This window comes from Acomys minous, assembly GCF_964271855.1.
Source record: "Acomys minous genome assembly, chromosome: 7".
NCBI classification, from domain to species: domain Eukaryota; kingdom Metazoa; phylum Chordata; class Mammalia; order Rodentia; family Muridae; genus Acomys; species Acomys minous.
In genome coordinates this window covers 123,705,982-123,718,192 of record NC_140488.1, presented here as the reverse complement: position 1 = coordinate 123,718,192, position 12,211 = coordinate 123,705,982, and the positions used below count along the sequence as shown (strand labels likewise).

Sequence of the window (12,211 nt, the reverse complement as noted above, 5' to 3'; positions counted from 1 at the left end):
ACCAAAATCATGGAAAACAATAGATATGAGAAGTGAGCCTATTAGGAGACAGTTGTCAGAGTCTAGCAGTCTCAAGAACAAGCAGGGTCAAAACTGAATTCATGTTCCCAGGCCCCAGAACCAACTACTAGCCTGCTTCTTCAGGTCCTCATGTTAATCTGTTAACCATTAAAGAATGCAAAGAGGGAAGTTGCTAGTTATCTAAACTAAGACACATGGGTTGTGAATGTATTGTCTGTCATGACTTAGCTGACTACATGCAGCTTACCCACTCCTTTGTTTCCTTATCATTCTGAATTCCTGGCTAAAAGTCCAGGAGGGGACCTGACTACAAAAGCTGAGTTGAGAACCCTGAAACTAGGTGATCCAGATAAGGCCCAATCATCAAAATTCTCTTCCTTGCTCAACCCCTTGTGTCAAAATATGGTTGGACAATGCCACAGCCTTCCCCACTCCCTCCGACTTTGTGGTTCTATCCTTCACAAATGCTGTGCAATTTCCTTTCAGGGTTACAGTTCAGCTATTGAGTCTGTTCTGTTGCCCTGATCAATCAGTAGCAGGCTGAGTACACTAAAATTATTGTCATCTGCTTAAATACTAAGATGAATGTTCAAAGACAGAGCTCCTGACTCTGTTGTCCCAACTGGTCAGGTTTTGCTGCCTAATTCAAATTAAAATCTTGCTTTGCTGGACTCTTGTGAGTGCTTGGATTGTTTTGTTTTTTTGGATCCCAACAAGCCAAAACTAATTGATGGACTTTATGAACCATTTATTTTCTCTAGGAAGATATAACCACTGGAGAGATCTTTTTTTTTTAACGTAACATAGGTCTGTATCTGCTTATTGGAATAGACATAAAGTTAAAATGTTAAGAACCAAAAATCTAAATAGTTTGGAGAAAACTTTCAGAGAAAAGGGGAAAAAATAGAATTAGGGTAGATGGTAGAAGTACTTTCCATTTGCCTTTTGTTTTCCTCGCAAACCTACAGAGTATTTGTTTTCTCGCTTTGTAAGAAAAGAACAATAGATTCTTAACCATTGTTTTGTATAAAATAATAACCAGACAGGGATTTATGAGGTAAACCTAAGTAAAATATATCTGGTAAATATTTTTAAATTATCCTTTATCCAAATTTGGAATTATTAGAGGGAGGTATGATCGGCTTAAGAGGGTAATTTTAAACTTGAAGTTGCTTTAAGGACCTCATTTGTAAAGGACAGTGGGTAATAGTACATCAATTGAGTTGAAATTTCACAGGGAGAGAAACAAAAACCTAAAATGTTGAATATAAACTGAAAGAATTCAGGGTGAACCTCTTGTGATTCATATCAAACTTGCAAAAGATTGAAGGCCTTACATGAGCTATTCAAGATGCTATTTTAAAATGCACTAACTTTTGAATACCCTTCATAGGTCATGTTTAAAATAAATCAGTTTAAGAATTTGACTAACAGTCAGCAATGGCTTAACCAAAGGAAATGTCTAAAAGGCAAGTACAGGTGAAACACTATGAACAAGTGTGCTGAGTTGTGATTTGCTTTAAAAACAATACTTAGAAAATTAAAAATGGGAAATGAGATGTATTAAAATGACAAAAAAGAGATAATGAGTTGAAAAGTGGAGCCTGTATGCATCCTTGAGAATGCTTCTTAATTTCAGGTGTCTTTCTCTTGTGAGGCCTTTGAACTGTCTCCAAATATGCCTTATTTTACCATTTCGACTATTAGGCTGCTTTGACTGTTATTGTTTAACTTGTATTTGGAGATTAAATAAAGCAAATGTCAATTTAACAAGATGAGCAGTGGCAAGGGAGCTGTTCAAATCAACCCCATAATTAATTCTACACCCCCCCCCAAAGAAAACAAAAAGGAAAAATAAGAGAAATGGCTTTAATGAAATACAAGGCCAGTATTCATCACATTTTCAGAAAAAAAAAGAGTAGTGGGGTATATTTTCTGTGAATTTTTAATCATTTAAAAGGTGATTAGTTTGAAGTTGTTCCAAGTTTCTTCTCTTTCTTTTGGTGTCCACGTTTTCATCATTTTTCTAATTATTGCTACCCAGGAGAAATTAAAAGGATAAATAAATTTTTATTATGAAAAGCAGTTATAGCAAATGATTTTTTGAAATTAGAAATGATAATACTATATAAAATATCTTTCTTCTTGTGTCATTTTAAAATCATACTTACTATCCTGTTGTGCATGAATATGAAGTTTTAGAGTTGAACTCTATCTCTATATATATCTACACCCACTCTTAATCATTTTAATGTTGTTTTGAGGCATGGTCTCACTATATAACCCTGGCTGGCCTTGAACTCAATATGTAGACCAGGCTGACCCCTGTCTTCAAAATTCTGGGAATAAAGGCTTATACCCACCATGCTCTACAGTAACTTTATTTGGATATTTACATTCATCTTAAAAGTATCCTTGATATAAATTATATAACACTATTATGAGCCCATCAATGATATAATCCTGTTACTTTTTAAATTTCCTAGTTTCTGCCATAGTTACACATATTATTTCTTAAATCACAGATTATTTCCATAATTTTCATGATCCCAGAATTTTAGTTCATTTTCCAAACAGTTATATTAGTATACTAGATTTTCTTTTGTCTTTTTTAACATGTTTAGTATTTTATTTTATTATTTAATTTCTTTTTTTAAAATTTGTTCACTTTTCATCCCATTTGTAGCCTGCTCTCTGATCACCTCCCAGGCCCACCTTCCATTCCTCAGCTCCCCTTCCCCACTCCCCTAGTCCTCAGAAAGGGGGAGTCCTCCTCCCCATCATCTGACCTCAACATATCAAGTCTCATCTGGACTGCCTGCATCCTTTTCCTCTGTTGCCTAGTAAGGCCACCCTACCAGGGAGAAGTGATCAACATGGGGCCAGAGTCTATGTCAGAAGTAGTCCCTACTCCCCATATTATGGGACCCACAAGGAGACAGTGCTGTCTGTCTACTACATCTGAGCAAGAGGGTCTAGCTCCACACCATGCATGGTCCTTGGATGGTCAGTCTCTGCAGCACCCCCATCCCTGCCCCGATTTGTTGGTTCCATTAGTCTCCTTGTAGAGCTCTTGTCCCTCCCCTAAGGTCCTTCTCCCCCAACTCTTCCATAAGACTCCCTGAGCTCTACCCCAATGTTTGGCTGTGAGTCTCAGCATCTGCTTCAATCCTTCATTGGGTGGAATCCTTCAGAGGACCTTTATAGTATGCTTCCTTCCTGTTCTTCTCTTCAGCTATTTCTAGTGTCTATTCTGTTTGCCCTTCTGAATGAGAATTAAGCATTCTCCCTAGAGAATTGCTTGTTATTTAGCTTTCTTATGTCTGTGGATTGTGGTGTGGTTATCCTGTATTATGTGGTTAATATCTGCTTATAAGTGAGTATATACACTGTCTCTTTCTGGGTCTGGGTTACCTCACTCAAGATGATCATTTCTAGTTCCATCCATTTGCCTGCAAATTTCAAGATTTCCTTGTTTTTAGTAGCTGAGTATTATTACAGGGTGTAAATGTACAATTGCTTTATCCATTCTTTGGTTGAAGGAGATCTAGGTTGTTTCCAGATTCTGATTATTACAAATAAAGCTGCTATGAATATAATTGAGCAATTGTCCTTGTTGTATGGTGGAGCATCTTTCAGGTATATGCCCAGGAGTGGTATTGCTTGGTCTTCAGGTCAAACTATTCCCAATTTTCTGGAAAGTGCCAGATTGATTTCCAAAGTGGTTGTACAAGTTTGCACTCCTCAAAACATTTCTAGAACCATTTCAAACACTTCCCAGGTACCTGTAATTTTTAATCAATATACTCCATATTGAAATATTTGTGGAAAGAAATGTGATCAGCCTTTACTTAGCATTATCAAAGGATATGGCTTTATAAATAATACATTTGTAAAATATCTAGTTTCAAGCATAGTTACTCATTTATACTTTACTGTGCATAGTACATATATGCCAAGGTTATCTTAATCTTTTATAGTGTATTTCAACAGCTAGAAGTGTAGTTGAATGTAGAGTGCTTGTCTTACGCAAATGAGGCCTATGGAGTGATCCCTAGGATTTTGACAAAATAATAAACATTAATCAGAAATTGTGTTTTAATAAGAAAAATGCATTAGCTCTTCCATAAATAATTCCAAAAATCGGGAGCCTAGTGTTTGAAGGTATGTCTGGATTCAGACATAAGACCTGATTTTACTACCTTAGGCTGACTCTTCAGGCATTCTGTGCCCAGTTTCCTTACCACTAAAGCAGAGTCAATGGTAAATACACCACATAGACTTTCATAAAATAAATGTAGTGTAATTAAAACAGGCTTTGGCACATTGTAATAGGTATAAGTGGTGAGGGGATTGATGCATGGATGGATGGATGGATGGATGAATCGATGGATAATTGTAGATGATATTGATGATTTTTTTAGTCCAAATATTATGTTTTATTTTTGATGCTGTTTCCCACTTTATTTACTGACAATCCTTTTTTTAAATAGCCTTGGTTCACCTGAGGCAGGGCAGATATTCATCCCCTAAACTACCTCCCACATCTCCCTGCCCCAATCCCATGCCATCTGCTTCTGATAATTTCTATCAAGCTACCTCCCATCCATAATCCCAAATACTTGCTAATGTTCTTCATCTGGGCTAAATCCACACGAGCCATGTGCTTCTCCTCCACCTAATCCATGGCAGCCTCCTTCCTTCTCCTACTCTCAATTTTTTAATGTAAAAGTCTGAAAACAAAATGTAGTATTTACTTCTTATATTGTTTACAATCATTTATTGATTTGATAAAATCTTTTCATAGCTAGTGTTAATGAGTCATTCTCTACATTTTCTAATATTAAAACATTTGCTTCCCAACAAGTAATAAGATAAATATTAACTCAAAAGTATGCATGTCATACATGAGCACCAACATAAGATTGAAGGTTGCCATATTGTTATGGTCAAAAATAAATAGCCAATTTGTCAATTAATTTCCATGTATATATTTGTTTGGGTTATTTATTTATTATATATTAAATTATGAACTTTCAGTTAATAAACAAGAGTTCACTGGTTAACAGCTTTCCTTTAAAATTACATTCATTTCATTTCTCATTTAGAGCTCAATGCTCAACAGTTTTTGGAACTATTAGCCTTTTATATGTGGCAAATTGAAATGACTTTTTAGAATAAAACAACTACCTAGTCATTTCTTGGTCTTTCCATACAATTAACATTTCTGCTTCATTTTTCTTTTTTCTTTTCACTGAAATCATTGGTATATTTGGATAACTAAATATATAAGAAACATAAAAGTGTGAGAGAATAATATAGAAATTGATTACATAAATATTAAACATATGCTTTTCTACAAATGTGTTGTTATTGTTAAATCTTTTGTATATCAGACAAGGAATAAGAAAAATATAAAATACTACAAAATAAAGGAAAAAATACAGGATGCTACAATATAACAAAACAAAGTTTATATAAGTAAGATTTTATTACTCTTTCACCTCCAGCTAATTACAGCTATAATTAACATATGTCAATAACATATATACAAAAATTTGAATTTCCGTTATAATCTATATTATTTTACCACATAATATACAGTATGGATTTTAAAAGAATGAGCTATGTTCAGGACATTGAAACACCATGATGAATTTTGTATATTGAAGGCAATTTAATTTATCAAGTAGTTACTTGATTGAGTTTAGGCTGCGTTTTGTTTGTTTGTTTGTTTGTTTGTTTGGTTTTTCAATATAAGGATTCCCTATGTAGCCTTGGCTGTCCTGGACTGACTTTGTAAACTAGGCTGGCCTCAAACTCACCAAGATCTGCCTTCCTCTGCCTCCCCAAGTGCTGGGATTAAAGACGTGCACCACCACACCTCGCTGAGTATAGGCTCCTTTACACAACCTTTAGAAACCAGAACATCCTTATTGCAAGTTCTACTATTTTTCATTAATCAATTAATTAATTTACTTTACATCTGGATTGGAACTTCCCCTCCCTCCTTTCCTCTCAGTCCCACCCTCTCAAATTCCAGCCCCCTATGCTCCCTCCCTTTCTCCTCAGAGAAGGAGAGACTTCCCATAAATATCAACCCATCTTGTTCAGATCAAGTTGTAGTAAGTCTGGGCCTATCTTCTATTGAGGATAGACAATGCCATTCAGTTCCATTCAGTTAGGGGAAAGGAATCCAAAGGCAGACAACAGAGTCAGAGACAGCTCCTGCGCCTGCTGTTAAACTCCCACATGCAGACCAAGCTTACATAGTAATTTCATACCAGTTTAAAGAAGCATTGTTAACTCATTAATAAAATTACATTATATTTGAAAATATATCCATTGCTTCACTTTTTCTGATCCTGTCTTTTTCTTAGGGTATGTATATTAAATCAACATATGATGGCCTCCATGTAATTACTGGAACCACAGAAAATGTAAGTATTAAATCATTTCCAATTTGAGTATATGTGTATTTCACATGATTTAATTTAAATCTTGACTAAAATAACATATGATCATTATATCTAAAAATACTAAGTAGATTCTGGATGCATTCGAATTCCTTTCATTTTAATTAGTTTAGAATAGTTACTTAGAGAAAATAAGATGTTTTCTTTTTGAGTTTTTGTTTTGTTTTGTTTTTAATAACAAATATTTATTGAGAAACTTGCAGGGGTCAACAACAGATCGTCTTGCTTGCATCTCATTTAATCTTCACAATAACTGTGTATGATAAATATTGTTATTATACCTTCCCATTTTACAAATAAAGGTTTATGAAGTCACATATCTTGGAAGTGTGGGGCTAAGGCTGTTTGTCAGCTGCACACGAGGTTAAACTTAGAACTTCTCTTATTTTTGTGGTAGGTAATCATTTTAAGTACTTCCCTAAGGGTGATCCAATAGACCATCCTGTGATTGGCTGGTTTAAGGTGGGTTGTCACAGCAGGAAGCTGTGGGTTTTCTGATTGGATACTACTAGTTCAGAAGAAGGCGCTGCATCCCTAGAATGTTGTAAGCTGACATGCAGGTGCTGAGAATCGAACCCAGGCTCTTTACGAAAGTGACATATGCTCCTAAGCACTGAGTCATATCTCCAGCCCCAAGCTTTATTTATTTATTTTTTTAGATTTTTTCTCCTTTATTAATTTATTCTTGTTACATCTCAATGGTTATCCCATCCCTTGTATCCTCCCATTCTTCCCTCCCTCCCATTTTCCCCTTATTCCCCTCCCCTATGACTGTTCCTGAGGGGGATTACCTCCCCCTGTATATGTTCATAGGGTATCAAGTCTCTTCTTGGTAACCTGCTGTCCTTCCTCTGAGTGCCAGAGGGGAGGACATTCTAGTGGGACTCTAGATGAGAGAAGCATGGGAGAATGGCAAAGTAGAAGGATCCAGAGGGTCCTAGAAGCCTACAAGCTTTATTTATTTTTAAGATGTTTTATTTTTGAAACCAGAGAGCTACCATTGTTAAGTACTTTTTGGTTCATGACAAGTTATTGTGACAACTAAGATGATCTACTTCCATCTGTCAAATAGTTTTAAGAAACCCAATTGATATGAGAAACATCAAATCATTCATATTTTCTGGATACTTGCAGAATAACTTAGCTCTGTCTATTGAGGTGTAGCTGAATAGTTTTAACACTGAGATTCCTGAGCTGGCAGCATCAATCTACTTTGAGAGCTTACTGGAAATTTAAATTCTCAGGTTCTATCACAGACCCAGGATCCTAGGGAGCATCCTTCCTTAATAAAACTATTCTAACAGGTGTTCTGACTAAAATTTTGGGAAAAAAAGATTATCAGCAGTACACAGCATACTTGATTGTTGTAAAGAGCAAATAAGCAAGATAAAGACAATACCACACAGAAATATAGCTATGCTCCAAAAAGTGAGATATAAATATGGTAAGTGATGCTTTAACACAATTAGCATAATTGAAATTAAATGACAAAAAATCATTATCCTTGCACATAATTATCCAAGGTTTCTCTTACATAAGCAGGTGATAAGCTTTGATTATGTTGTTATAGTCTTTTAGAGATTCAGACAAATTGCCTGTTTATGCTGTGTTACTATGAAAAAAACTATGATGTGATTAAGTTCATCTCAATTAGCACTGATCTCAATGGTTTCTTCTTTGAAATCAAAATTTTCTTCAACTGGTATGCCTATAAAGTAATTAATTATTGAATTAAATTCTCTTGTTTCTTGTTGAAAGTGAAACATTTTGTAATTGGAAAATTGTAGCACCTTCACATTATATATTAAAATGGACATCATAAATCAGTAAAATGCATGTAGTGAAATATTTCATAATTTGAAATTTAGTAAGACACTATACACTATACCTTTGCCGTCACTGTCTAATTTACTTGAGCATTCATTAGATCACTCTTACACTCGTTGGTCATTTAACAAGCCCATCTTCAGCTCTGCTGTGTTCTAGGCAAGGTATTAGCATTGGAAGGATATTTATAATAAACTATTTCCATTGAAAAGTGGAAAATATGTAGGGATTCAACTACATGAACAGTTATTATGATTCTCTGGCTAAACAAAGGAAAAACTTATAAATACTATCAAGTAAGCCAGAGAAGAAATCATAGAAGTGGTGCTTTTGAACTGTATCATGAGGAGTCGATCTCTTTTATCTGACATTTGTGAAAATAGCAGTTCATTGTGCTTTATACATTTTACTTACTTTGTGAAAATTGATACAGTGTTATGTGATAAAAATATTTGAATTTGGGTGTAGTTTATATATCAATCACACAGTCATAGTTCATTCTTTGATTCTTCTTTTTTCAATAATATTTTAATATTTTTGGAAATCCACATAATTTGTAACTAGAAGTTCTGTGCTAAGTCTTAGTAAAGCTGATCACTAAAGTGGGTAAGTTATACCTTGCTTTGCTGTGCCCTAGATCTTTGTTTTGTGTATAAAATGAGGAGTTGGGGGACATGATCTCTGTGATCCCGTTCCACATTAACCTGTCTAGATCTGTATGACTTACTCTGATGTTTCCTTTTTATGCAAAACTTGTTTCAATTTTTGAAACTTTATGTGCATACAAACCATCCTTTTTTTCCACATCCTGACCAGAGGCATGTGCTTGATTCTTTTTCACCAGTCCACTTTAAAAAAGATCAGTTTTGAGTCAACTCGCACAAGTGACTGGCACTATTAAAATAGTGATTTATATAATCTTTTCGTAATTGTTGTATAGTGATGGTCTGATGTGCCACTTTCTAAAGATACTTGGAGACTCACTAAATTCATAGAATAGTGTTCATATCTCAGATGAACCTACCCCCTTAAAAGTATTGTTAGTTTATTGAATAATGTTGTGCTCTTTGAGATACTATCTTTCAATTTTAGCCTACGGCAAATTTTTTTTTTTTTTTGTGGGTTGAAAACTTATGCCAGTGAGGTAATATTGTTTCAAGTAGTCCAGATTTTCAAAATAATTAGAAATTGTAAATGAGTTTTTTAAAAGCAACTGGCCTGACAATATGCCTGAATTTGTACTAAAGTGCTTGGAGTACAAAGATGAAGGTCTGAATTTGGACCCTCAACACCCATATAAAAGCCAGTACCATAGAGGACATCTGTAATGCCAGTGCTAGGGGAGCAGACAGGTAGATCCCTGAGGCTTGCTGACCAGTCAGTATAGCTAATCCACGAACTCCAGTTCACTTAGAAAAACTGTCTCAAAAAGGAAGGTGGTAGAGTCCCAAGAGGACTCAGCATATAAAGGTGTTTGCTGCCAGGCCTGACAACCTGAGTTTGATCCCTGGAACCAATGTAGTAAACGGAAAGAACTACTCCTTAAGGTTTTCCAGTAAATTCCACACGGATGCCATGGCATGTGTATGCCTACCCCCACACACACTAAGTAAATGTAAAAGTAAAAATTTTAAAGGGGATGTGAGATGGATCAGTGATAAAGGCACTTGCCAAAAAGCATGATCTGGAAGCCACATAGTAGAAAAAAATAACTGACTCCCAAAATTTATTCTCTGATTTTCACACATGCCACCATGGCACAAGCTTGCCATATGCAAATTGAGTGAAAGAATGAATGCATGCATGAATGAATAAATGAATGAATGATTTTTAAGAAAAAAGAGTAAATACAGTGGTGAAGCAATTTGAGGAAGATGTCTGAGTTCAAGCTGTAGCCTAGTTTCATACACACACACACACACACACACACACACACATGCACACACAAAATAAAATAGAGTACATCCCATTCCTGGGTCTCAGAGGCAATATTTTAATTTCTGGATTCTGTCACCACACTATTTTTGTTTGTTTTTAAATAGATGCTACTGACTAATATCGGAGCACAAGAAAATTATTTTAATAGATTAATATGTTTTATAAAAATCTATCTTTATCTTCTACATTGACTATGTACAAGAGTGTATTACCATATAAAGATGCCTAACTGCATATAATTATTACTCAGAAGTAACTAGAAGAATAAGGTTGTAAAATCTGTTACAAGAGCTGGAGTGCTGGGCAGTGGTAGCACACACCTATAATCCCAGAACTCAGGAGGCAGAGGCAGGCAGATCGCTGTGAGTTCAAGGCCAGCCTGGTCTCCAAAGGGAGGACAGCAAAGGCTAACAGAGAAACCCTGTCAAAAAAAAAAAAAAAAAAGACCTGGAGATTTAAAAGTTTCCTTTATACATCTTAAAACTTCTGAATATTAAATTACCAAGTTTGTTTTTTTTTTCATATTAAAGGAGTAAAGTAATGAAATTGTTATGTGCTGTAATCATGTTGACATTTTGTTTCATTTACTGTGGTTGTCAGCCAATTGTATTACAGTATAGGAAACATAGAACACCATGCTCTTGTAATTAAACAGGGAGAATGTTATATAATGCAGTATTGGCCTAGTTGCTGCTTGTTTAAGTTTGCTTTTCTGTATTATTCAGTATTGGCTTTATTAATAGTAAAATAAATTACCTACATAATTTTCAGGATTCAAAGTTTAATACTGATTATACTGAATGTTGAATAATATTGAAAATATTGAACTGTTTACAATAATATGGACTGTTTATATTAAATGGGAAAGGCCTAAGTAAAACTGATAGTATCATGAAATATACATTTTTGCATTATTTGTATTACAAATAGTTTTTCATACACTATGTTTTGATCATGGTTTCCCTTCCTACATCTGCTCTCAGATTCTCCTCACACCCGCTCCTTCCAACTCCATATCTACTACTTCTTCTTTCTCCTAGTGCTTTTTCTTTGTTGGCATTTTTATTTTAATTTCCTTGTTTGTGAAATATATTTTCAAGCCTGTTGCCTGGTAGTGCTTAGTCAAATTTAATAGCAATTATTATTGTCCTTTAATGCTTTCATAAAGATGCTATTGTTTTCTAGTGTACATATCTATATATGACTCTGAATTTATTTTGTCAGAAGCTATACACAGAATGCAAGCGTGTGTTAACTATCAGTCATCACATCCATTATAATAATTACTTGAAGGTTATGATTAATTTTTAAAATTCTAATTAAAGGGGTGGATTTTTGTAATATTTCCAGAGAAAGGAAAACACTGCTAAACCTTATGTTATCATTTTCTTATGTTAAATTCAGTCACCTGCAGATCGATGCAAGAAAATCCATGCTGGTGATGAAGTGATTCAAGTTAATCATCAGACTGTGGTATGTATAATTATGTTAAGAGTCAGTGGGAGGAACTAATATAAACATTTCCTAAAGCTTTACAATGATACCAGTGAAAATACCAGTATTTTATACAATATAATCAGAAAACTTCAAGTTAAAATTGAATAATTACTCTTCCAATTGCTTGATGGAATGTAAGACATGGGTTTTTGAAAAATGAGGAAATATTGGTGCTTACAAATTGACTTTTCCTGGTATAACTTTATTTTTTAAGTTTTATAGGTTTGTGAATTAGCTACTAGATATACAATAAGATTATTTAGCTACTAAATATATATCATGATTATATATATATAAATTTATTTATATGTTGGAACATTGATTTATTCACTAATGTGTGGAGGATTTGGGCATAATTTAAATAAGTATTTCTATAAAAACTGTAATCTTCAGTAGCTGACTTGTCTCTTGGTTTGTCAAAAGGAACGATAGGTTTCATTCTACAAGCACTA

General features: G+C 34.5%; 1 protein-coding gene across 5 annotated transcripts in view; it reads left to right on the top strand.

Moving 5' to 3' along the window:
• Positions 1–12,211, top strand: part of CNKSR2 (connector enhancer of kinase suppressor of Ras 2) — a 248,341-nt gene that overhangs the window by 111,818 nt on the left and 124,312 nt on the right. For all 5 annotated transcript variants that reach the window (XM_084791117.1, XM_084791119.1, XM_084791116.1 and 2 more), the window contains exons 7-8: positions 6,402–6,461; positions 11,667–11,735. In XM_084791117.1, the coding sequence (XP_084647243.1) occupies positions 6,402–6,461; positions 11,667–11,735 (129 nt within the window). The remainder of the gene's footprint in view (positions 1–6,401; positions 6,462–11,666; positions 11,736–12,211) is intronic.